Source organism: Phascolarctos cinereus, unplaced genomic scaffold, assembly GCF_003287225.1.
Source record: "Phascolarctos cinereus isolate Bilbo 61053 unplaced genomic scaffold, phaCin_HiC Scaffold_726;HRSCAF=1367, whole genome shotgun sequence".
In the NCBI taxonomy this organism is placed as follows: Eukaryota; Metazoa; Chordata; class Mammalia; order Diprotodontia; family Phascolarctidae; genus Phascolarctos; species Phascolarctos cinereus.
Window position 1 is genome coordinate 28,020,722 of NW_027556098.1, and position 27,578 is coordinate 28,048,299.

General features: G+C 39.6%; 1 protein-coding gene and 1 long non-coding RNA gene across 7 annotated transcripts in view; one reads left to right on the forward strand and one right to left on the reverse strand.

The window, feature by feature from the left end:
• The window catches only part of LOC144454426 (uncharacterized), a 95,636-nt gene extending 92,948 nt beyond the window's left edge, over positions 1–2,688 (reverse strand). For 3 of the 6 annotated variants that reach the window (XR_013482765.1, XR_013482766.1, XR_013482770.1), the window contains exon 1: positions 2,447–2,688. This is a non-coding gene — a long non-coding RNA (uncharacterized LOC144454426). The remainder of the gene's footprint in view (positions 1–2,446) is intronic. The other 3 variants (XR_013482769.1, XR_013482768.1, XR_013482767.1) reach the window with 2 other exon arrangements.
• A 70-nt stretch (positions 2,689–2,758) lies between these two features.
• SLC9A7 (solute carrier family 9 member A7) overlaps positions 2,759–27,578 on the forward strand; it is a 197,785-nt gene continuing 172,965 nt past the window's right edge. The window contains exon 1 of the mRNA XM_020992885.2: positions 2,759–3,300. Within this exon, the coding sequence (XP_020848544.1) occupies positions 3,012–3,300 (289 nt within the window). The 5' untranslated portion in view covers positions 2,759–3,011. The remainder of the gene's footprint in view (positions 3,301–27,578) is intronic.

Consider the following 27,578-nt stretch of genomic DNA (forward strand, 5'->3'; position numbering starts at 1 on the left):
TTTGTATCTTGCTGCTTTACTGAAACTATTATTTATGTCAATGGTTTCCTTTCTGATTCTCTAGGTTTTCTATACAAACCATCATCTACCGACACTGGTAGTTTGGCCTCCTGCCTGTCAATGTTTATTTCTATAATTTCTTTCTCTTGTGTTACTGCTATAACTAGCATTTCTAGAAAACATCACAGGATAGTGGAGAGGGAGAGGATATTCAGATATTTTTAAATCTAGATTAGTAAATCAGCCTTTCTGGGCCTTAGTTCCTTTATTTGTAGAAAAAAGGGAGTTAAGGCAGACTATCTCTAAGGAGTCTCCTTGTTCAAATAGTTTATGATTCTGGGAAAATTGTACTTTCTAGGTCAGTCCTGTGTCCTCCTCACACTAAGATACAATGAGAAGTCTTGGCTATCCTATCTGGTGCCCCATCAGTCTCTAAAGTTGTATTCCTGATTAGATTTTGATCTCCTTGAAGGCAGAAACTGTCCTTTGCCTCTGTTTGTATTCCCAGGGCTTAGCACAGCGCGGTACTTAGAAGGAGCTTAATAAATGGCTGACTGACTAATCTGTAAAGTTTAACTTTTATAGTGTGAAGAATAATCCATATTTTTGGTAAATCATAGATTTAGGGCAGTTCCTAGAAACTTACTCAAGTTATCTTTGCTCTTGTATCTCCAATGGTATCTCCAATGACCAAGAATTTTAGCATTTGGAATTTCAGTGGGAAACTTGTATGAACTTCATGGACTACGGCTTCCTGAATGGAATGGAGTAGAATAGCTGGGTGTTGGAGAATTCCTCAACCCTGGGGTCTCAAATTCCTTCCAGAGAGTACCAATTCCTCCCACCTGGGCCCATTTAACTGGAGATCAATAAAGGATGATGCCAGCTTAATTAGCGTCAGTGATAGGATGTTTCAGGAGGATAGCAAGGACCCAAAGGAAGATACATACAAATAAAGATACACACAAATACACAGCCTCAAGGTACAATTACAGCCAGTCCCCAGTGACTGCTCATATACTTTCCTTATCTGAGAAAGTTGAGCAAAGAAACTCATCTGGGCAGGATATCAAATGATTTGGGAGGAGAATGTCAACTTTGGGAGATCAGGTTTGTTTCATGTTTTCACTGTAATTAATCTCATCAGAATATTCTGTTTGAGAAGAAAATCTCTAAATTAGTGGACACTTCCTTCATGATAGATTCATTGGGGCTCATCCTGTCGCTAAAAAAAATATACAACCTAAGGATCTGTGTCTACCTAGCCAATCTGTAGCTCTGTTTCTTTGACCTCCAGATTCCACAATCCTTTGAGATAAGCTTTGATCTATTTCTGGAGTCCCATCTTTAAAAGGCAACTCCTACTGGAAGGAATATAGGACAAAGGGATATTACCTTATTGTGATTTGATTTAGCAGATTATTTGCTTCCAAAGACCTACAAAGCAGCTAGAAGTTAATGATAGACTAGGGGGAGGTGAAGAGGAAGGATCATATACATGTCTTCAGGGTTTGGATACTGTATCTTCAGCAGCTTCATAATCTCCCCAGGCCTCCCCAGAAAGAATGTAGGGGTTGCAAAGAACAGATTTCTAACTTGCAGGACCTAAAATGCAAATGTCTCCTCCGCTTTCTGCTATGGACTAATCTAACCCTGCTTTAGAGTCACCTTTATTTTATCCAATTTAGTATCAATAGCCAAAACCCTCAGCTTTGAGAGGTAGCCATGTGTAGTTTAGAGAGTTGGATTTGGGAGTCAAGAAAACGTGGGTTCAAATCCCACTTCTGACAAAAACTGAGGATTGTTTTGGAATCCAGCAGATCTCCATGAAATCCTACCATACAATCATTAGAATGCTAATTACTAATGAAAGGGTCGAAAGATTATCATATTTAAGCATTTTCCTCCCAGCTCACCCCCATCTTACGGAGGTGGAAACTGAGGCCCAGGAGAGATTCTGAGATTTCGCTCAAAATCACACAACTAATTAGGTGGAAGATCAAGAAAGAGAAGCCAGGGTTCCAGTCTCAGCCCTTCGAGTCTAAAGATCTCGTCACGTCTCGGACAACAAAGAATGAAGTCTTTGCAAACAGGGATGCTACTCCCTAACCCCCCCCCCCCATTTTAGGGGGAGGGAAGATTGGAGTCAAACCCCTTGATTGGGAAGCAAGACACTAATGGAAAGGCTTTTGAGCAGGAATCCGTAGCCTATTTTTGTGCAGTGGACAGTCTGGCAGTTTGATGAAGCCTAATTAATAGTCAACTAATACTCCTGTAGAATATTCCCTATATTCATAATTGGAAGATTGCTAAATTGCTAAATTTCAGTCAAAGGGTTAGTAAAAATAAAAATGTAACAGTTTTTTTTTCACCGCCCAAGTGCATGGATCCCCTGAAATCTATCCGTGAACCCTAAATATCCCTGATTGAGAAGGAAACAAGGCACCTTGTACTGGGACGAAAGGTCTGCTGAGCCCTGCTGCAAAGCCCGGAAAGCAGTTGAGGGTCCCAGGCTCCCAGGCTCCCAGGCTCCCGGGCGCGCTCGCGCTAGGAACAGGCGGTGGGAAACTAGGCAGCAATTCCGAGCTGAAGCGAGCGAGCGTGCGGTCTCCGGGAGTGGCCACGCCGGGCGGGTGCTCTGCCGCTCTCCAGCCGGCGGAGCTGGGGAGCAGGGGCTGTGGGAGGGGTTTGGGGATCCTGCGCACTTGAGCTTCCTCCTCCCTCTCCAGGTGGTGACAGCAGCAGGAGGCGGGGCTGCCGCAGCCCCAGGAGCAGCAGCAAAAGCAAGAGCTGGAGCGGGAGCTGAAGCAGCAGCACAGCAGCAGCAGCAGCAGCCGCCCCGGGAGCCCCTCTGGTGAAGAAGTGAGCGCAGAGCTGCCGCGCCGGCGGCAGTGGGAGTAGGACCCGCAGCTGCAGGGGCGGTTCAGCGACTGCACCTCCCCAGTTCGGGAAACCGGGCACGAGGGCAGGGAAGCCAAAGCAGAGTGCGCCCAGGTTGCCCCAGCGGGGCCATGGTGCCACCGCTTCGCCCGGCGCGCCGGGCGAGCCCGGGGCCCCCACAGCCTCTGCTGCTCGGGCTGTTGCTGCTACTGCTGCAGCTGTGCAGGGGTCTGCGCGCCGAGGACAGCAGCGCCATGGAGGAGATAGCCACCGAGAAGGAGGCGGAGGAGAGCCACCGGCAGGACAGCGTGAGCCTCCTGACGTTCATCCTGCTCCTCACCCTCACCATCCTCACCATCTGGCTCTTCAAACACCGCCGGGTGCGCTTCCTGCATGAGACCGGCCTGGCTATGATCTATGGTGAGACCCCTGGGCACCGCCCCCCCTCCCCCATCCCAACTCGAAATTCCGGCCTGGCGAGAGGACCCTGGAGATGGTGCAGGGCGTGCATCCCTGGTTCTTGCAGCCGGGGCGGGAGGGGGGTGGGGAGGAGGCGCAAAAGCCAGGAAGAGGCGAAGGTGTTTGCTCCCTTCGCCTTGGGCCAGCTCTGGGAGCTATCCCCTGCTTGGGGGATGTGGGCGTGTGCTGGACCCTGAGCTTCAGTTCTTCTCCGCCCCTTCTCTTCCTTTCCCTCGTAAATGTCTCTTCCATTTCCCACACTGGCCACGATGTTGAGCCTGAGGTTAGGGAGTTTACTGTCTTTGCTGTTTTAACCGTAGGTGGATTCCCAGCCTTCCCCCCCTCCCCGCCCTGCTTCCATTTTAGAGGATTTTCTGCTTTTGGATCACCCCCTTCTGCATCCCTCAAATAAAAAAGTGCACCCCTGTTGGCTGCCACTTACAGGTTTGACAGTATTATCTGTAGTCTCTTAGGGACAATTTAGCCCTGGCTGCTGTGGATCTGTGGGTGTGGATTTGATGACCTAATTAGTAGTGGCTTCTTTCTCTTCTTTGCAATCCCCCTTTGCTCCAAAACTTCACCTTCTGGGGCATAGGTGGGTGGGTTACGGTGAACATATAGTAAGGGATGAGAAAATAAGTGTTGCATTGCAAGAATTACTAGATTTTGTCTTGTAGGGCCTACTGGAAGCATGCATCCATAATAGCTAGCTAAGATTAATCAGTGCATGAGGTCCGTTTTTGTCATCTCTTCGTTTGTGTTATTTTGATCACGAAATGGGAGGCATATGAAATCATGTTCATCTCCTTTGTCATGCTGTGTATACCTGGAGGGGAAAGGGAGAGGGAGAGGCTTCTTATAAAATGGTCGAAGAAGAAATCTAGAAAGTGAATTTCACAAGCTTTTTAACAGCAGGCTCAAAAAGTCCTTGTGCAGGGCTGGCACCGTGTAATAGAGCAGTAATGTATTGCTTGTTTGTAGTAGCCAGAGGTTTTTTTAAAAAAAATACTTAGCCTTGGGCCTTGATCTGGGAGATAGGGCAGCTGTGTCTCACTAGTGCCGGTGCTCTGCCAGTTGCCGAGGTTAGTGAACTGTTTTGCATTCATTAAATAGATTTTAGCAGTATCTAGGCTTTGTAAAATCCCTCCTAATTACTTAAAGTATCTGGTAAAGAGGACGGTGATTTAAATTCCTTATATGCCTCCTAGATAACCCTTATTTAGAAAGGGTGGGGTTGACTGCTGGTGAAGTATTGTACCGAAGTAGACGGGAAATTAAATCCCCGTACGATGTGAATTCAGATACACTTTTCAGTGGCAGAACACAGACTAGAACCCTGGTCTCCTGACTCGCAAATCCTTATCATAGACAAAGAACCCACTATAATGTTGGGCATATAGTAGGCACTTGTTGAATGCAATGAAAATCTTAGATAATTAGTTTATAATAGTTTATAACAGGACTCTAATCATTGTTTACAAAGGGCTCCACAACATTTTGCCGTACTCTAGGTGCAGCCCCTGTTGGTTTCCATCAGAGATTCTCTTCTCAGAATGGAAAGCAGGTCTTTGAAACTTTAATGGGAATCTTACACTGGCCCTGGTGCTGACAGCTCAGGGTTTCTGGTTTGCTGCTATTAAGTAGCTAGAGCTCATTGGCTACCAAGTCATTGCACTGAAACTCTGTAAGAGACAGGGTTAGAAGGTGCTTTTCCAAGCCCTCCAGTTTTGTGGAATCAGATGCCCAAACAGGTCTTGCATTGTAACATGACCTGATGTAAAACTGAGTTAGGATATTGAAAAAATGTAGGTCTGGGCATGTACATTGCCACTCTGTGCTTAACCATTGTACGGTATGTAGTGAGTGTCTGAATCTTAGATAATTAATGGCTGTTGCAGTGGACTGCAGGTGCCTGGGAGGCTTCTGGGGCAAATGGTGTTGGGAGAATTTGAGCATGCTGTCATTTAAGAACATCACCTGTTTTTGTTTCTGAGCCTGAATACAAATGAACCAAATTATCTCTTCTTATGTGTAGGTAATGAGAGAAATATTTTTACCTTTCAGCAGGTAGGCCAGCTCTTTTGTATAGTTGTAAAGTACCTGCTAAAAACTCCATTAGTTTCACAGGCCTATAGATATGGAAGTGAGTGCATGGATGACAATAAGTGGGCAATTTAATTTATATTCTGGTTAGCATTCCCTGCTCAGGAGTGAGATGAGTTTCAAAGCTTTTTTTTTTTTTAAACAATAAGCCGTGGAATTTTCCTCTGCTGATGTTTTTAAACTCATCCCAGCCTGCTTTTAGTCACTGGTGTCATGCTGCAGTGTACTGGTTCATTTCGTGTGCTTCATTTCAGTAGAACCTCCCCCACCAACTGGGAAACAAAGAAAAATTTTCAGTAGAATACAGTGGGAATCTTCCTCATAATCCATTTGCCAGATCTCTATTTCCTTATGACTGTTGCTTTGGGCTGGGATAACACATTTAGTTAACTGTCATTTTGTATCTGTGTTGTGATCAGTTAGGAAGTGACATTGGATGAGCATGTTTGTAGACATGGAAACATGGATGGGATCCGTACAAGGACAGGCAAAACATCTCTTCCTGAGGTCTTCTGTCTTCTGTTAACCATCACAGTGTTAGATGAAACCATTGTCATTCTATTGGATAATTATCCAATTTCTCTTGGAAGATAATTGTGACAGGCATTAGAATGAAAATTTTCCAATTCAAGAGTATGAACAAAGCATAATTTTTCCAGAACTGCCTTTCTCTTGTTTTAGCAATGGGAAATTAGAATCCAGTTCTCTGTGCTGAAATGAATGGTGTTTACATCCCTCTTTGGATATTAAAAAGCAAGAAGACCAAAGGAAATGCACTGTAGCCATGTGTTTTATACAAAATGCTAATATCTTTTGAGAACATGATAATTATCAAGCTTTCAGAAAAATGGCTTCTATTGTGAACACCAAAAACTTCTACTTTAGAATAACTGTTTTCCTGGATAATTAACAGTAGCCTCTGAATATGTCTTCTTGTTTCTAGTTTCTCACCTCTCCAGTGCAGCCTTCATACAACTGCTAAACTGATATTCTTAAAACACATATCTGACTATGTCATTCTTTTACTGAGAAATCTTCAATGGCTCACTGTTGTTTCTGGGATAAAATAGAAACTTCTTAGCTTGGCATTTGAAACATTCTATAAATCTCCCATCTACCTTCCCAGTACTATTTCATGTCACTCCCCTCTTGTCCAGTCAGAGTGGCCTGCTAGCCATTTTCCATATATGACTGCTCTATCTTCTGTGACCATGCCTTTACATAGGTCATCCTCCATATCGTAATGCGTTGCTTACTCACAGCCATCACTTTTTTTCCTTCAAAGTGCAGGACAGATTTCCCTTCCTATGCTGGACCTTTCCTGATTTTCTCTTCCCTTCCATCCCCCAGCTGGTGGTATACTTTCCTTCTCTTAAAGCTACTTTGTCTTAAAAGTCAGAGATAGTCCTCATGGAAGTTCCAGGCATAGGAAACAGCATGAGCAAAAAGCACATAGGTGGGAAAGTATAAAGAATTTTGAGAAATTCAACTTGACTGGAATAGAAAGCATGTGGAAAGGATTGATATATATCTGTGTACATGTTGTATCTTGCTTGTGGAATGTAAGTTCTTTGAGGGTAGGGGCTATTGTTTTTTTTTTAATCCCTTTATATCACTAGAGTTTAACACAGTGTAGTGCACATAGGGTTGTTGAATCAAATTCTATTCTAATCTCTTCTGCATTTTATGATGATGAAAGCAGAGGGCTTTAGCTTCAGTCCTGATCCACTTAAAGAAGGTACAAGATTTGCTACCCACCACCCCCACTTATTTAAATACTAGAGTGAGATCAACATTCTGTGACATTTGGATGATTGAAACAAAATTCCAAAATTGTTCTTTAGTGGGTTTTATTGGGATCGGGGAATGAGGAGGCAGACACGAACACACACACACACACACACACACACACACACACACACACACACACACACACGAAAATTATAGTACTCTGTTTTAGAAATAGTTTTCATGGTGTGAAAAGTCTCAGCTGGTTTTTGTTATCCAAGCACAATAAGCCCGATACACCTGCCAATACCTTATACAGAGATTAACCCACCTACACTGAATGCCTCCAGTTCCAGATGACTCTGTGCACACCCATCTCCAAAGGCCAGGTAGGTGACCACAAGTGATACTGGTTTGTTTTCTCTTGAAACTTTCAGCTAAACTTTACTCCTAAGGGGAAAAACAAGCCCATCAACTTGTTCCACTAGAGAAGGGAGATTCCAAATATTGTAGAAGTGTCTGGTGATTAAGCTCTGTGGTAACACTGGGGCAGTCATGCTTTGCAGTATAATTAGCAAATGTTTCAGTGGGGCCAGCTCGTCTTTTGAGGCGGAGGAAGGTGCTATAAACAGACTGGGTCCAATTAACTTCACTCATGTATACTGCAGTTTCACTTCCCCCATAATATTTTTATAACAACTAATTTGGTGCTGGAATATTTGGTTCTTTTTTGCCACCCTATCCTTCTACCTGCCTGTTTTTAACCTCTACTATTGTGACCCCTACCTCTTCCCCTCCCTTTATTACCCCTTTGCTAGTACTATGAGTTTATTGTGTGTGTTATGTTGATGCTTGGATTGTTATGCAAAACTAAAATGTGGCTTAGTAGATAAGCAAGATCCAGGAATAAGTGGAGGGAACAAGCATGTATTAAATACCTACTATGTGTCAGATACTGTACTAAGCACTTGATAAATAGTTTTTCATTTGATCTTCACAACAACCATAAGACTTAAATGCTGTTATGTCCCCCATTTTACAGGGGAGGAAACTAAGGCAAACACTGATTAAGTGACCTCAGAGTCACACAGCTAGTGAGTGTTATGTGTCTCAGGCTGGATCTGAACTCAGGTCCTCCTGACTCCAGGGCTGGTGCTCTTGCCACCTAGCTGCCCCGAATGAACAGTTTTTTAAGGGAGAAAACTCACTTTCCTTTTGAATTCTTATTTTTGGTCTGTCCCAGGTTTGTGTGACTTCTTGGTAGGTAGGCTTTCTTGTGTGTGTTGAAAATTATCTGGTTACAGAGAGGCAACCCACCAACGATAGAATCATTGACAAATGTCTGCTATAGGAAAACAGCCTGATTATTATTATAGGTTTCCCTGACCAATGTAGTTGGTCATGAAAAACACCCTTAATACATCATAACGAAATTCTGCTTAAAGATCACAAAACCCTCCCTTCCCCAACTGTCAAATTTGGCCAATTGCCTACATAAAATATTTTACAACACACTTCCATAGAAATGAAAAGTGTCCCCTGTAACATTTCACTTAAACACATGATGGTTCCACAGAATCCAATGGCCATTTGGTAATGTGTCTTCATGTGACTTATATCAAAGACAAATTTTGTTTTCTTATACATTGCAACTTATTTATATGGAATATTTTCATGCCTCATTTAAAAGGAGTATATGGTAAAAGTAAATTGTGTTTACTTCCTTTTAAAAAGACTGATGATATATTTTGGAAATATTGTTAGAGTTTTGGGAAGTTAATCTTCATGGGTGATTTGGCTTAAAAGGGTTATACCAAAGAAACTATTTTTGTTCTATCTGTATTGACTGATCATTCTTCTGAAACTGGTTCAAATATTTTTTCTTTTTTTAAAATAGTATTTTATTATTTTCAATCACATGTAAAGACAATTTTAAAAATTCATTTTTCATAAAACCTTGGGTTCCAGATTTTCTCTCTGTCTCCCTTAAGTAAGCAATTTGATATAGGCTGTATATGTGCAATCATGTAAAACCTATTAAATTAATTTTTAAATTAAAAAAATCATAGGTATATTTATGTGGTGCAAAGATCTGAATCTCCCTCCACCCCCCTCTTTCACCCCAGGCCACTTCTGAGTCATCTCCAAACCGTTCTATCCACATTCAGGTCATCCCCATCATTCTTGGACTCTGCTCCTGGTACTCTGGGCTCAGAGACAAGAGCTTGCACCTTAGCTTGCCAGGAATCAGGCCTCCACATCACTTCCTGATCATTTCCAAACATTGTTGCTTCTTGCTTGTGTACCACTCCTCCAGCCGATATCCTTTTTAATGTGCTATCCTGTATTACAATGTCAGCTGCTTGAGGTCAGGGGCAGTCTTGCTTGCTTGTGTTCATACCCCTCCTCCTTAGATTTTTATTTTTTTGGCATTTATGTGTCTTTTGTACTTACATGTAGTTCACATTTGCATTCTGTGTTAAAGTTTACAAAATGCTTTTTTTAACCATAGCTGGATAGTGACAGCTAGGTGGTGCAGTGGATGGAATGCCAGGCTTTAAGTCAGGAAGATTCATCTTCAAATTTGGCCTCAGACATTAGCTGTGTGATCCTGAGTAAGTCATTTAACCTTTTTTTTTTTTGCCTCAGATACCTAAAATGTGCTGGAGAAGGAAATGGCAAACCCTCTAGAATCTTTGCTAAGAAAACTCCAAATGGGGTCCCAAATAGTGGGACCCAAGTGAACAATTTCTAACCACAACCTTGCAAGGCAGGTAGTGGAAGTGTTATCCCATTTTAAAGATGAGGAAATTGAGGTTCAAAAAAGTAAAATTACTTCTAATAGATGTTGGAACCAGAATTCAGACCCAATTTTTCTGTCTTTAAGACCAGTCTTTGCCACTACACCATGTTGCTTCCTCCACTGTCATCCACATTTTTACTCTGCTGACATCCCTTCTTGAAAGTGTCTTGATTTTACTTCTCATTTCTTGATCTCTTCCAGAAGTGTCACTTGAAGTGACTCTGATTTGTATACATCCATTCTTAATTATACTCTTGTTGTTTAGTCATTTTTCAGTTGTGTCCAACTCTTTGTAACCCCATTCTAGGTTTTCTTGGCAGAGATACTGGAATGGTTTGCCATTTCTTTCTCCAGATCATTTTACAGATGAGGAAACTGAGGCAAACAGGGAAGTGACTTGTCCATGGTTATGCAGCTAGTAAAAAATATCTAAGGCCGGATTTGAACTCAGAAGATGAACATTTTGAGTTTTGAATTCTCTCCCTCCCTCTAACTCCTCCCCCACCCATTGAGAGGGCAAGAAATGTGATTAGATTCATCTTTTGATGAACTATAGGGGCTTATTTTTTTCAAGAAATAGAAATATGTGACAGTTATATTTGACTCAGAATACATTAACATATTCTGAGATTGTGAAATGGGTAACGCAGTCTGAGGAGAATATTCATCCTGACAGTGTTTATACTTGTTTCTGTATATTGATCAAATTCTTCCAGCTTTTCAGAGCTATTTCAAAAATATCTGTTAAAAGAAAGAAATAGAAATTAAAGGACATACTTGTTTGAGAGAGAAGAAATGAAACATGGGTAGTGTTATATCATTGGTGGTATGCTCTCAGGTTTCTGACTTTTCTCCTTTTGGGGGGGAGAAAACAGTTAAAATTTAATACCATTTTAGTTCAGTGGTATCAAACTCAAATAGAAAAGGGCATCATGAAACAGTATCTAATCCCTTTGGGCTGCAACTTAATTTAGAAAACCACACATGAACATTATGTTCTGTTTTACTTTTATTTATTTTGTTAAATATTCTCCAATTACATTTATTGCCATCTGAGTTGGACATCTCTGATGTATTACAACGTAAGGTGTAGAGCCTGGTAAATGGGAGAATATTAGTACTAGTGACAGAACCAGGGAAGGCTAGAGGGGATAATAGGGCTGCTAGGTGGTGCAGTGGATAGAATGCCAGGCCTGAAGACAAGAAGATTCATCTTCCTGAGTTCAAATCTGGCCTCAAACATTTACTAACTACGTGACCTTGGGAAAATCACTTAATGCCGTTTGCCTCAGTTCCTCACCTGTAAAATGAGTTGGAGAAGGAAACTGCAAAACACTTCAGTATTTTTGCCAAGAAAATCTCAAATGGGGTCAGGAAGAGTTGGACATGACTGAAAAGACTGAACAACAACAAAATGAGAGAATGATAGTGTTAGAGGAAAATTAGTTTCCCTTTAGATATGTTCAATTTGAGATGATTTTGTGATATCCAAGTGATAGTATCCAGAAAGCAGTTGAAGATGGTTAGACTATACTTAAAGAAGAGGTAAAAATGGGAAAGATAGTTTCTCTGTTCTCTGCTTAGAACTGATAGAAAATGTGAGAGGCAATGTCGTGTGTCAGAAGCACCCTGGCTTTGGAGTCAAAGGAACTTGCCTCTGATGCTTACTACACATGTGTGACCTTTGGCTAATAACTTAACTTCTTTGGACCTTAGTTTCCTCCACTGTAAAATGAGCCGGTTTGGTCTAGATTGCCTCTGAAGCCTTTTCCAACTATAAAGCTTTGAAGTGTTCTCTAAGTACATGAGATCTCCCAAGACAGGGAGAAGTGGAGGAATCTGGACTTAATTTGAGGAGTATGCTTAATATGAAGGCCTGATGAAGAAGTAGTCAGAGAGGTAAAAAGAGAATCAACCCGTTCAATCTTGAAGCTGAAGTACTTGAAATTTTTTTTTTTCCATTTTGGTAAGACCTGCCAGAGCTTGGTTAGCCATTATCTTTGCTCAGGCCTTCATCACCTCTGTCTGGACTATTGCAAGAGCTAGCTTCAAGTCTCACCCCTGCTGGATCCAACTTGCACACAGTTGACAAATAGATATCTGTACAGCATAGATCTGAGGATATTAATTCCCTGCTCAAGGAACTTCAGTTACCATCTCTAGGATAAAATACAAACCCTTCTGTTTGACTTTTAAACTCCCTTACAGTCTGGCTGTAGACCAGCTTTTTAGATTTATTGAACATAACTCTCCATTAGACCTGAAGCCAACCTGGTCATTTGCTGATCCCTGTATAAGTCACTTTATCTTCTGTGACCACGTCTTAGAAACAAGTTATCTCAGAATCCTTCCATATTTACACTGTTGTGTACCCTGTTATTGTATCAACATAGATTTTTTCTTGTTATCTCCATTAGAGTAGGAGCTTCTTGGTAGCAGGGATGATGTTCTGGCCTTTATTTATGTCTTAGGCTTAGCACAGTGTCTGGCACATAAAAAATGCTTGTTGAATTGAATTGTGTAACCACACATAACCTTCCTGGGGCAATGAGTAGGTAGGCCTTAATTTTAATGTAATAAGATTTCAAGCAATATATTACTTGAAAGGACATCAAATGATAGTCATGTAAACATACATGTGTTTATGAATTTAGATTGTTATCTACATGGTTGTTTTTCTTACAGGTCAAGTTTTCTTACATTTTTGGACACCAGTAGGAGAACCATGTCTACTACACATCTGACAGGTTGTAAGGGACTCTAATCATGGAATAATCCTAGAGAGATACAAATTCTTTTGAGAACTAATCTTCTAAAAATGTTATTGTGCTGGAATTATGTAACATAGCACTTGATATGGCTAAGAAGAGTGAATAGTTGAAATAGTTGAAAAATAGTTTTTCAATTTTATTTTTAATTCATGGAATAAAACAAGCATTTCCGTAACATAGTACAATAAAAAAAAAGATGATTGTACGTGAAACTGCAAATCTACTATGCACAACTTGCTGTTTCTTTCAAATGAATGACAAAATTATCATGTAAATTTTTTTTTTCTTCCCTCACCCCACTCTCTAGAAATGGCTGCCATTAGACACAAATAGACACATATGTAAAATTATTCTACACATACTTCTATTTATCAGTTCTTTCCCTAGATACAGATAACATCTTTCTTCACATGTCCTTCATAGTTAAACTTGGATATTTATAATAGACAAAATAACTTATTTGCTCAAAGTCGTTCTTAAAACAATATTGCTGTTACTGTATACAATGTTCTCTAGGTTCTGCTCATTTTGCTTTTCATTATTTCATGTAAGTCTTTCCATGTTTTTCTAAAATCAATGAGCTCGTCATTTCTTATAGCACAGTATAGTATTCCATCACGATCATATACCACGACTTGTTTAGCTATTCCCTAATTGATGGCGTCCCTGCAATTTCCATTTCTTTACGACCTTGAAGTTATTTCTTATTTAAATGTTAGCGATCATAAGCCAAGTTTAGTTTAATGCTGTGCACCTGTAATGTTTTTTTTATCCCTGTCCCCTTGCATCCTAACATTCTGTCCCTATTCCCCAATCCCATTCCCCAGTCTTCCACCAAAGAAAGTGTATTTCTAAGCAATACATCTGTGTTGTGTGTGTGTGTGTGTGTGTGTGTGTGTGTGTGTGAGAGAGAGAGAGAGAGAGAGAGAGAAGCAATTGGGGTTAAGTGACTTGCCCAGGGTCACACAGCTAGTAAGTGTCAAGTATATGGTCTAAGACCGGATTTGAAGTCAGGTCCTCCTGACGCTGTCCTGCTCTATCCACTGTGCCACCTAGCTGCCCCCAGCAATACATCTTGCTTAGAAAAAGATGAAGGTTATCGTTGTTAGACGTAGTCTTCTTTTGGTAAGCATTTATTAAGAACCTATGTATGCAAACCATTTGTTAGGTGTAGAGGGTGATTCGAGGTATAAATAAGACCTGGTCCTTGCAATTTTTGAATTCACAGCCTAGGAATTCAAAGAGACCTTCATGTGGAATCAAGACACTTGGATTTGACTACCACCTCCAGCCACCATAGGTGACCTTATGTAAGGCATTTAACCTTGATTCTGCCCATATGTAAAATGGGGACAATTATTTTACTTTTTCCCTAACTGCAATGTATTGTATGTAATAAATGAGCTGCTTTTATCTTTTTAAAGATTTTAGATATGGTTACATTTTGTGTTGTTTGTGGGTAGGTAACTTTCCCCTTCTCTGATTTTGGAGATTTGGCAGGTTCTGGGTTGTACTTGACAGGTCTGGATCAAACTCTTTTTGTGGAGTTGAGAGGTAGGTTATCCCAGAATCAAGCCCATCTGCCCAGTTCTTAGAACTAAGGATTTTCCATACTGGTCTATACTCTCCATCTTCTGCTGATGGGAATACTTTCTTCCATTTTCTAGCCCCCAAACACATAAATAGAATGATGGGCTAGATTAGGCTAGACCTACTTTGAATTCAAAATAATTAGAGCATGAATTTAGTCAAATAAAATAGAGAGGTGTTTTGACCTTGCTTTGGTCTCCTCCTTATTACAGGCTTTAGGACATATCTGGTAATTATAAAGAATGCAGTTGTGTGGGGATTAGAATGGGATAGAGTGGAATGAGGGAGGGGAAGGGTAATGGCACAGAAGGAATCCTTCAAGATTTGAATCACTTGTCACTTGTTTAGCCAGAAAATAACAGAAAATGGACTCTGCCAATGTGAAGTAATCAGAGGGTTGGCTTTCATTCCACGACTTTGCTGACAGAGGTTAAGGCTTCAAATGAGGACTGACTAACTTGTTAACACTCCCTCCCATTATCAGAAGAGGAGAATATAGCTATGTGCTTACTACTGAATAGACATCTAGCTGCTCATCAGCTTTTTTAGTTGTGTTTGCAAGCACAGGAAGTCATGCTCAGTGGCATTTTCTTGCTTTTTTTCTCTTCCTTAGCATCAAGTTCCAATGGGAAGGCTAATGATACATACAATGCTGTGTGTTGTTGTGTTTATACATTGTAGAATCAAACTTGGTTGTCTAAGGGTACAGAGGCAGGTATAAGTTGCAGTTTTTCAAATGGGAATTAATGAGAAGGATTTAGGAAACTAGCTTGAAAGGTTTTTTTTCCCCTTTTGAATTGAGAACAGAAGGAGAGATAGACTAGTTGATTTCTAAGGTAACTCCTAGCTTTAAGATGATCTGTCTCTGAGAATAAAACAGATATTTAGGCAAAAGAGAAGACTATTTAAGTACTTTGAGTGCCTGTACTCTTAGTGTTACACAGAATTGCTTGTGTGAACTGCTGTGTGAATGCTAATTGTATTCATTTTCTAGCTCCTATAGGGGAGAGAAGCCTAGTAAATATTGTCAAATTGACAGTGTGATATGGTACAAAGAACCCTGGATTAAAAGTCAAAACATCTGAGTTTGAGGCCTAGTTCCTCTCGTCATTAGTAGGATGGCTTTAGGCAAATCATTCAATCTACTTCACAGCCTCAGGATCCATATCTGTAAAGTGGGAATGATGATAAACTCACATGACTTTTGTGAATATCAAATGAGATAAAGGCATCAGTAAAGTATATTTTAAAAAAATATGAAATGAGATTTTTTTGTTCTAATTAGTGAAACTATTAGTATAATAAAATACAATTGGGTTTCTTTAACTATTCTCTACTTTACCTCTCCTGCCATCTAGTATTTCTTGAAAAGTTTCCTTTTGTCACCCAGAAAGTACTTTTGTTTTAGAGAATCCGTTGGAGGAGTGGGAAAACTCAAGGGATGTAAAGGTGGGTAGTAGCACAGTCCAAGGTCAGAGGCAGCTTCAAGTTTGTTTAATCCTCAAAATAGTTTGCACAAGAGTTGCCAAAAGCTGTTTCCAAAGCAGGTATGTTTTGTTACCTCTGTGTGTATATAAACATAACCATTGCTGCTGACATTAAAGCTAATGACTTTCAGTAGTGGTTGAAAATGGAGGTGCATTAGTCAGTTAAAGTATCAACAAGAAGGTGTATACCAACTTTGAAAAGAAGAAATGGAAGGCACCAGGCAAGGGGGTTAGACCAGGTGTAATCAAAATGGATAACTGAATATCGTCCTACCTGCTTGGGTAGAAACCAGAAACTCTCAAAATCTCACAGATAACTCATGAGGCCTTCCTATAGGACCTGCTTTTGAGAACTCAATAAAACTAAGTCCATCCCTCATCCTATCCAAGTGTGTTTTGGTACTGGAAGAAGGTGTTCCCTGTGAGCCCCACCTATAAACTCAATGGTCCTTTGTCAGCCTGTCTTCTGTGAGCCTTAGTCTCATCTATAAAATAAAGGGAATTGGATTAAATGACTTCTAAGCTTTCAGTCTATGATCTTAAGAGAGCATACTGCACAGCTACAACAGCTACTAACATGTTAATCTTCCCTAACATTAAGTTTATTTTGTAAAACAGTGTTCTATTCTTTTAACATGCCAATCAAAGATTGCCATTAGGTTATTTTTTTGGGGGGGGAACTTAAACTTTCAAATGAGAGTTCTTTATTGTTAGCATTATACCCCAAATTTATTAGGTCTTTATTTAGCACCTACTGCCATGGCACATGCTTCAACATATGGCTCCCATCCTTATGGAGGCCACTTATGGATATCCCAGTTCCTGTTTACACTGATCATAATGCTTGTTTTTCCCATGGAGCGTATCCAATATCACATGAGTTCCTAGTGTTATGCACACATTTTAATATGGGTCTGTCATATTACCACCCTTCACAAGGATGCCTTCCAGTCACCAGCAGACTCAGTGATATGGCTTTGTTGCCAGTATTTAATTCTTTGCTAGCATAAACACATCACAAAATATACCGCCATTGGAATGGGACAATTCTCTTATTCATTGCACTGAAGTTAATCATTCTGACTCCTTCATATCCCACTCTGCTAATGAAAGCAAGCTTTCTTCTTCTACCCCTCTTATCAGCAGAAGTGGTGCAATAGCTGAGGGAGTCCTAGACTAGAGGAAGAAAAGTCTGTGGCAGGTTGATATTCAAGAACACCAGAAGAGAGGAAGGGGAGAGGCCAAGAAATATTGTTATTAGTTGATTGAAAAATGATTAATGTGTAGGCAGTCTTTGACCGTAAATTGTGTAACAATCTAACTTCAGACAAAATCTTTATATTCTTCACAGTTAAAATACTTTGTCCACAGACAAATAGAAATATCATCTACAGATCATTAGACCTTGAAGGGACCTCGGCTATCATCTAGTCTAACACCTTCTTCATATTACACCTGTGGATACTGAGTACTGCTGAGATTAAGTGATTTATCCAATGTTACACAGGCAGTAAGAGATCAGGAATTTAAAATGACAGCTTCTGACTGCATATCCAGTTCCACTTAGTCACAATGGTTGGGCAACATAGCAGAGCTGGGACTAGAATCTGGGGCTTCTATTATACTATGATGATTCTTCTGTTGAGATTGAATATGAGATTATCTTTATGTGTAGCATGTTGTGGAAAAAAAATTTTTTTAAATTGAATTAAAATTGTTCAGCTACTAATTCAGGGATGCCAACTTTCTCCAGACTCTTAGTTAGACATTAAGTGTCTCCTTAATACACTCAAAGGTAGTCCTGTCCTTGAAGAGTATGCTAGGTCAAGGATCATCCAAGTTAAGTTTTTTTAAAACTGTAAAAATTAAATGAGTCTTTCAAAACCTGATCTCCTAAGGAAGGGCCCATCCCAGAATCCCTTAGTTCTCCAGAATCCCTGGACTCTTTAGAAGATTATTAGATTAAAAAAAAGAAATTTTACCTTTCTGAACTGTTATAGTTACCTCGAGTTAAAAATAGTGGAAAACTGCTCCTCTAAGTTGATAAAATTCTATAATCTGAGAGGAACCTTAGAAATACAAAAATATACAAGGTAGTTTTGAAGGGTGGGCACTCCCTCCCAAACCCTGCTGGGTTTGAATCCATATGTATACACATATACAAGCATACACATATATATTGTAGCCCCAGTTTAACACAGTGCTTGGCACATAGTAGATAGGTGCTTACTACCATTAAAAAAAAAAAAAGGAAAGTGAAAATAGTATGCTTTGATCTGCATTCAGAGTCTATCAGTTCTTTCTCTGGATGTGGATAGCATTTTCCATCACGAGTCCTTTGTAATTGTCTTGGATCATTGTGTTGCTGCTGAGAACTAAGTCATTCATAGTTGATTATCCCACAGTGTTGCTGTTACTGTGTACAATGTTGTCCTGGTTCTGTTCATTTCACTCATTCAAGTCTTTCCAGGTTTTTCTGAAATCCTCCTGCTTATCATCTCTTATTGCACAGTAGTATCCCATTACATTCATATATCACAACTTGTTCAGCCATTCCCCAATTGATGGGCATCCTCTCAATTTCCAATTTTTTGCCACTGCAAAAAGAGCTGCCATAAATATTTTTGTACATGTGGATCCTTTTCCCCTTTTTATGATCTCTTTGGGATATAGACCAAGTATTAGTACTGCATAGGTGATTAATAAATGTTTATTGATATTCATTTTCTATACATATATATATTCATATATGTACTTATCTGTCCCATTAGAATGTAAGCTCTTTGCTGGTAAGGATTGTTTCATTCATTGTACTTGTAACCTATCCACTAGCACATAGTAGATGCTTAATAAATGCTTATTGATTAATTGATGCCACTGATCTCATTTGTAGATGAGGAATGTAAGGCCCAGAGAGGCTAAATGATTTATTTTGCTGCAAGTCACACAAATTGACTAGGACTCCTGACTCAGTATATTTAACACTGCCTTCTGTTACCAGACTTAAGTAGAACTAAGAACTGCTTTAGAATTAAGAATTAAGTAGAATTTTTAAATTTTTAAAAGTTTATTTGCTTTGTGTCCCCTTCCCATCTCTCTTAAAAAACTAAAAATAGTAATTGCTCACATTTGTATAGCACTTTGAGTTCTACAAGGCTGTTTTCTCCAACAACTGTGAAGAAAATAACGTTCTCTGTTTTGCAGAAGTGGGAGCTCATTGCAGAGGGGTTATGCGGGTTGCCCATAGTCACCCAACCAATAAATAATTAGAGTATGGATTCAAACCGAGGTCTCTTGACTCGAGCAGAAGCCAGGTTTCTTTACACCAAGTGCTATGGTTTTTTCTCTTTCCAGATACTTTTCTGATCTCGAGAAAGGTGGTCACCAAACCCCAATTTTTGAGATAAATTCAAATATTTGAGGTAACCCAAATTATGGCTTTACATTAGACAATAATGCTACCACTTGAAAGGGATAGCTCTGCTTTTGGATCTTCCAAACAGATCTTGCCTTGCCTGTATAAACTGGACTGTTTATATATTAGTGAAAGCAGTATCCTTTTTTTTTTTTTAAAACAAAGCATGTTTCCTTTAGTTATTTTTAGGTTTAAGGACTAAACCTATGGTTTCATGGGTATAGGGGAGCTTCTGACCTATCACAAATATGGGTCTGCATTTTCTCAACAACTCAGAGTCTTGGAGAGGTGCTGAAAGGACACAAAGATACTAACTGACTTGCCCAGGGTCACGTTACTGGTATGTCAGAGACAGGACTTGAACCCAGGTCTTCCTGGCTTCCTACTACTCTGATCCATGCTGCCCCATGTTTTATTGAACCTTTTTGTTTTGTTATTTTACAAGATAGCAAATCCCAGTAGCTTTTCTCTTCCCTCTTATTCCCTCCCAGCATAGAGAGCTACATTTTAGTAATAAAAGTTAAGTAAAACAAACTGGTACAATGACTATCTGTCTTCTAAGAAAGGGAAAGGATTAACCATTCATATAGTACCTAGTAAGACTCATTGGAAAAGTCCCTAATATTGGGAAAGATTGAAGGCAAAAGGTAAAGGGGACGCCAGAGGATAAGATGGTTAGATGGTGTCATGGAAGCAATGAACGTGAGCTTGGATAGACTTCAGGGGATAGCGGAGGATAAAAGAGCCTGGCATATTATGAACCCTGGGGTCATAAATAGTCAGACATGACTGAATAATAACAAGAGTGCCAAGTACTGTGCTAAGTGTTTTTTAAAATAAATATTATGAGGGGTGGCTAGGTGCTGGAGAGGATAGAGCAGTGGCCCTGGAGTCAAAAGGACCTGTGTTCAAATCCAGCCTCAGACACATAACACTCACTAGCTGTGGGACTCTGGGCAAACCCCAATTGCCTCACTAAAAAAAGAACAAAAATAAAATAAATATTATGTCATTTGATTCTCGCAAAAACTCTGCAAGGTGAGGTGCTATTATTTTCCCCATTTTACAGTTGAGGAAACTGAGGCAAACAAAGATTAAGTGATCTGCCCAGGGTCACACAGCTAGTAAGTATCTGAAGCAAGATTTCAACTCAAGGCCTAACTTTTTTTTTTTAAATGAGGCAGTCAAGGTTAAGTGACTTGCCCAAGGTCACACAGCTAGTACATGTCAAGTGTTTGGTCTGAGGCCAGATTTGAACTCAGGTCCTCCTGACTTCAGGGCCGGTGCTCTAGCCCTTAAGGCCTAACTTTCTATCCACTGTGCTGGACCTCCAGTTTTTTCTGCAGCCCCATGCTTCACCTGTTTTTGACCATCTTTCCTTAGGAAGAGAAGACTATAATATCAATTTTCTTGAATCAAGATTGGTCATTATATTAATTGGCCACTAATTATATCATATTACATTCATTCCATTAATTGGTCATTACATTAATTAAATGTGAAGTTTCACATCTTTTAGGGTAATTTCCCCTAATGTTACTTTGGTCACCCAGCTGCTGGGATAAGGACTCACTATTTGGTTTAAAAAAAAACTTCTGGGAATAGTTGCCAGCAGTATGGAAGAGAGAAGATTTAGACCAATACCTCCCATCTTAAACCAATTGTACACAAACAGTTACTCAACTACTAGATCTATATCCAAAAGAGATGGAAGATGTAAAAAAAATGTACAAACATATTCATGGCAGCCTTTTTGTGGTGATAAAGAATTGGAAATGAAAGGGGTGCCCATCCATTGAGGAATGGCTGAATAGCTTGGCATGTATGAATGTGATGGAATACTATTATGCTATAAGAAATGAGGAAAGAGATTATTTCAGAGAGGCATGGAAAGATTTGTATAAACTAAAGCAGAGTGAATTACGCAGGACCAGAAGAACAATTTGTGCTCTAACATTAGTATTATGAAAATGAACAATTTTGAAGACATTTGAAGAAAAATGAAATGAACAGACAGAACTAGGAGAACAATTTATACAATAGCAACAATACTGTAAAAACAAACAACTTTGAAAGCTGTAAGAACTGTGACCAACACAATGACCAGCTGTGATTCCAGAGATTGAGAGTGAAAGATGATATGCTCCTCTTGACAGAAGGTGATAGATTGAGAGTGCAGAATGAGACATGTGTTTGTTTGTTTGTTGGTTTTTGGTGAGGCAGTTAGGGTTAAGTGACTTGCCCAGGGTCACACAGCTAGTATCAACTGTCTGAGGTTGGATTTGAACTCAGGTCCTTCTGACTCCAAGGCCAGAGCTCTATGTACTGCGCCACCTAGCTGCCCCAACATGTATTTTTTAAACAGGCAGTTGAGGGAATATGTTTTGCTTAACTACACATATTTGCTTTTCTTATTTTTTTTTCCAGTGGAGTAAGGAGTGGGAGGGAGAGAAAATAATTTTCGTTAATTAAAAAAAAACCCACTAAAATAAACCATCACTCTAGTATTTTAATGTCTACTTTTTACTCTTGAATCAGTTTATATATTAATAATAGTTTATATTAATAATTAATAAGTTAATATATCAATAGTAATAAAATTAACCAAACCAATAATATATTAAAATCCTATATTAATATAGTAATTCTATATTAGTACTGATGTATAATTAATAGTAATATATAACATAGCTAGTATTTACATAGCATTTTAAGGTTTGCAAAGTGTTTTACCAATATTATCTCATTTTATCCTTACAAAAACCCTGTGAGGTAGGTGCTGTTATTATTCCCATTTCACAGTTGGGAAAACTGAGGCAAATAGTGGTCGAGTGACTTGTCCAGAGCTAGATTAGTAAGTGTCTGAGGCTGGATTTAAACTCAGGTCTTCTGACTCCAGGCCTAGTGGACGATCCACCTGGCTGCCCCTAGGAGCTTATAGTTGATCTAGAGCTAGTAGGGAGCCCAGAGAGTTTCTTGAACAGGAGAGTGACAGGACAAACCTGTGCTTTGGGAACTTTCCTTGGCAGCTTGAGGCAGGTAGACCAATTAGGAGGACAGTTAGTCTACACTAGAGGTGGTGAGGGACTGATGTGAAAAATGTTGCAGGGTAAAAGCAATGAGTCTTGGACAAATTCTCACAGTGTCCTTGTTCAAAAAATATATGTGTCATTTTGTACCCTCAGTCTTTCTGTCAAGGGTCATTTTGTACCCTCAAAACCCTCTGTCAAGAGGTGAATATCATGTTTCCTGCTTAGTTCTCTGAATCATAGTTGGTCATAATCCTCCCAGCTTTCAAAGCTGTTGGGCTTCACAGTGTTGTTGCTGTTTTATAAATCACTCTTCTGGTTCTGTTCCTTTCATTGTTTTCAAAAAGTCTTCACAATCATTCATTTTTATAATACTAATGTTACAGTATAAACTGTTCTTCTAGTCCTGCTTAATTTACTCTGCCTTAGTTGATACAAGTCTTTCCACATCTCTCTGAATTCATCTATTTCTTAATTTCTTACAGAATAATAATATTCCATCACATTTGCACACCATAATTTATTTAGTCATTCCCCAATTGATGGGTACCCTCTCTATTTGTAATTCTTTGCCACCACTGATTGGACATGTGGGGTGAGGAAGAGTGGAGAGTGCAGAATGAACTGGGGTGACTAGAAGGTAGTACTGCCCTCCTGCCAATAGGGAAGTTCAGAAAAGATATGGATTTAAGGAGACTAAAAAGTAATAAATGATAACAGAGTTCTATTTTGGATGTGTTGAATTTCAGATGCCTCCAGGACCTCCAGTTGGAAATGTCCTTGAAGAAGCTGGTCAGGTGGAATCATCAAAAGAAAGACAAAAGGGGCAGCTAGGTGGTGCAGTGAATAGAGCACCGGTCCTGAAGTCAGGAAGACTTGAGTTTAAATCTGGCCTCAGACCAAACACTTGCTACCTACTAGCTGTGTGACCCTGGGCAAGTCACTTAACCCCAATTGCCTAAAAAAAAAGAAAGAAAGACAAAGGCTGGATGTATGGATCTGGAGTCATTGAATCACAAAGAGCTGGAAGGGACCTTAGGGCTTGTCTAGTCCAATTCCCACATTTCACAGGTGAGGAAACTGAAGCCCATGGAGGTTCTGCGGGTCACACATGAAGGAAGATCCAGGATTTGAATTTAGGTCCTCTGACTCTAGTTCAATGCTTTCCCCACTGTTCCTCTATGAAAAAATAAAAATTAAACCCATGACAAAGAAGGAGGTACCCTAGAGAGAGGCAGGAAAGTAGAGAGTGAAAAGAGAAGGGAGCCCTTAGAGCATGCTCATAGTTGTAGGAGTGGGGTGGGAAATAGATGGTGATTCCGCAAAGGATTTTGAGAAGGAGTGATCAAAGTGGTGTAGGAGGAGAACAAGGAGAGAGCAAAGTCACGAAACTCAGAAAGGAATGAGAATATCTGGAATGAGTATCTGAGAGAAGGTGGTTTATAGTTTTGAAGGCTATTATACTTATGTAAAGTCATTTATATAGGTATTTTTCAATCTTCAGACATGTAGGTGGTTGTTTTCAGATTGTCAGCATTATAAATATATACATATATATATACACACACACACACATATACATATATATTTACAGATGAGTCAGCCTTTTTTTTTTTTTTGGAAGCCTTCTTAGTGATATAGACCATAGTTCTTTGATCACTGGTTCAAAAGTTATGATCAATTTTATTAGCTCCTATTGTGTTTCAGCTAGCAGTTTTTCTTAGTGGAAACTTTAAAAATTATTAATTTCTTTACATTCTTTTATGTCCTTACTTTTGCAATGAAATGACAGTCTACAGCACCACGCATTGCTATTCCACTCAGGCAAGAATTTTCTTTGTAAACCTTGAAACTTTATATGGATATGTGGTGTTTGTTTCAATAGGAACTCTACCTTTGGGCTTCTCAGCCTACTTTGTACCTATTCTAACTCTGGCTGGAACTCTATTTCCTGTACCTTTCTGGTCTTCTTTACACCTTAACCTGCCCTCCCTGCAAGTCATCTTCAGTCCAGTGACACTAGCCACCTTGCTGTTCCTCCAGCTCTTAAGACACTCCCTCTCCTGACCCTGGGCGTTTTCACTGACTGTCCCTCATGGTTGGAAGGCTCTCCTTCTTCATCTCTGCCTCAACTTTTGTGGCTTCCTTCAAGTCCCAGTTAAAATCCTACTTTCTATAGGAAGTCTTTCCCAATTCCCCTTAATTCTAGTGCCTTCCCTGTTGATTGATTATTTCTAATTTATCATATATGTATATGTATATATATACATATATATGTATATATAAACATATATATGTATATATAAATATATATGTGTGTGTATATAGTATATGTATATATGTGTGTATATATATACATATATATATATATACATATATATATATATATGTATATCTTGATTGTACATAGTTCTTTGCCTGTTATCTCCCCATTAGACTGAGAGCTTCTTGAGAACAGAGATGGATTTTGCCTTTCTGTGTATGTCCTCAGGGCTTATCACAGTGCCTGGCACATAGTAGGTACTTAATAAATGTTTGTTGACTGACTGCCTCTGTTAGGAAGAAGGAAAAGGAATGGAAAGGAGTATAAGATAGTGCTGCTGGCTACTGGGTATCAATTTAATCCCCTCATGTGTCCTAAGTACTCCCTTCTTAGTTTGAGCCTTCCCAGAGGGTCCTTTGAAACTTTTGTACAACCTTAGTGACTGTACTTTGATTTCTGCACCTGATGTTGGGAACTATTTTTGTTGATTTTGTTGTTTTTCCTTTTGTCCTCTTTATTAAGAGGGATGACTCTCTGGGTAGCATGAGGTGAGAGAGACCTGGAAAGATGAAAGTGATGTACAAACAAAAGAGAACAACTTGATAAATTGTCTTGAGGGAAGAGGGAACAAAGCTGATACTTATACACCTTCTTCTTCAATTCAGTCATTGATTTGCCTGTCAGTACCTTCTTCCCACCCTCCACCTTAATCCCAAATGACATATTTCAGGATTTTTGGCAACTAGAAAGGATAGACTTCCTTCCCAAAGATCCAGTGAATTAACCTGCATCAAAGAGCAAGCCCTTGGAAAAACCCTCTCTTTATGTTAATCTTAGCTGGATATGTCCTCTCAGCAGTTTGTGTGTGGCGGTGCCAGAGGTATTAACTTCTATCATATTTTAAATTAAGGTCACAGTTTTAACCCACCTCCTGGGAAACAAAGTGTTGGCATGAGGGGTTTTCCTTAAACCTGGAGTGTATTATTTTTCCACCCCAAATCTATTGCATGGTTAAGGGAAAATGCTTTGGGGGTGGGGCTGAAACGATTGAAGGGGTAGCATTGAAAAGTCAGTTGATCAGTCTGTCTGCATTGAGTTGACATGCAATGAAATGTGATCTGACATGAAGTAAACAAACAAACACCCCAACAATGAGTGCTGGTCACTATCTGCTGATTGGCTGTGTAATCTTGGACAAGTTACTGCATATCTTAAGATTTCTCAAATCTTCATATTTCTGATGTTTAAAATGGAGGTAATAATACAGTTATCCCTTCCACTTCTCCAGGATTAGGGGCATGATGCCCTTGTGCTCTGGAAAATCCATGTAAAATTTTTTGGCCCTCTCTTTGTACCAGAGAAGAAGTTTGAATTTTTTCTTTTATGGGTTGTTTACAATATCTTATTGTAAAATTTGGGTTGATATTATATAATACTATGCATATGTTTTGTGCATTTTTTGAGTTTCCAAACTTTTTCTGTGTTATCTGCTGGCCTTGGTGTGTCATCTGAGGCTTCTGCAAAACTTCCCCAAAATTCCCATGTAATTTCTTATGCTGACGTGCAATATATCAAAACCACGATGGGGAAAGTTATGATATGGAAGGGATAATTGTACTCATCTTGGGCCTTTCTCTTTCAGAAGAGTGCTTTCATTTGTTTACCTGAAAAATGGGGGATGATATTACTTGCCCCATTTTTACTTTCCAGGGATATTGTGATTATTAGCCAGGAAACTTACAGATACCTTTCTTTGAAGTGGCTTGGAGATGGTGGTATTAATCTTCTACAAGTATTTGTTAGTATTTAAGTATCAAATCATAGGATTTTAGATATAGAGCTGGAAGGTGAGGAACTGTGGTATAATGCAAACAGTGTTGGCCTTAGGAGTCTAAAGACTTGGTGACTCCTGCTCTGCCCCTAACTAGCTTTATGATTCTGGGCAAGTTTCTTTATCTGTCTGTTCCTTAGTGGCTTCATCTGCAAAATGGGAGGGTTGGACTGGATGAGGTCTTAGGTTGTTTCCAGCACTGACCTGTTGTTATTCTATGTGTGTGCTCAATGTTTATGGAACATATAGACAGATAGCACACAGATGTGTACTTTTACAAAAGTATAAGAAGCAGTTTAATATTATATAATAGCAGTTTACTATGATAGTTGGAGGCTATAATGCTATTTCCCCCACAAAGCCACATGGAAAGAATATCATGGTACAGAAGAAAGCATGACAGTTCAAGAGGCGGAGGATAGTCAGGTGTTATAGGGGAGCTGGACCCAGAGTCAGGAAGACCCAAGTTCAAATCCAATCTCAGACATTTATGTTCAATAAATGTATGACCCTTAACCTCTGTCTACCTCAGTTCTAAAATGGAGTTAATAATAGCACCTGCTTCCTAGGGTTGTCATGAAAATAAAATGAGATATATGTAATGCTCATTGGAAACCTCAAAGTGCTATAGAGATGCTAGTTGTTATTATTACTGTTACTGTTGTTTCTCAGTCATGATCTACTCTTTGTGACCCCATTTGGGGTTTTCTTAGCAAAGATCTTGGAATGGTTTGCCATTTCCTTCTCCAGCTCATTTTACAGATGAGGAACTGAGGAAGTGACTTGCCCAGGGTCACACAGCAGTAGATATCTGAGGCCATATTTGAACTCAGAAAATGAGTCTTCCTGACTCCAGGCCGGTACTCTATCTACTGTACCACCTAAGTGCATTACTGCTACTATTACTACTACTACCACCACCACCACCCCCGCTACAACTACTATTGGTACTACCACAAAATAAACAAACCAATCAACCTATCTCTGCTACTTTGCCACCTTTCTGACCTTGGGCAAATCACTCTACTTAGGGGAGCCATAATTTTCCCTTCTCTTAAGATGAAAGGATTGGACTAGGTGACCTTCCAAGTCCTTTCCAGCTGTCAGTCTAAGATCCTTTGAAAACAATGAATGCAGCATAGTCACATCAGCCCTTGCCCTTTTGATCTGATTGAGAAAAGATGCTAATGTATTGAACAAGTTTTCCCGTTATCCAGCT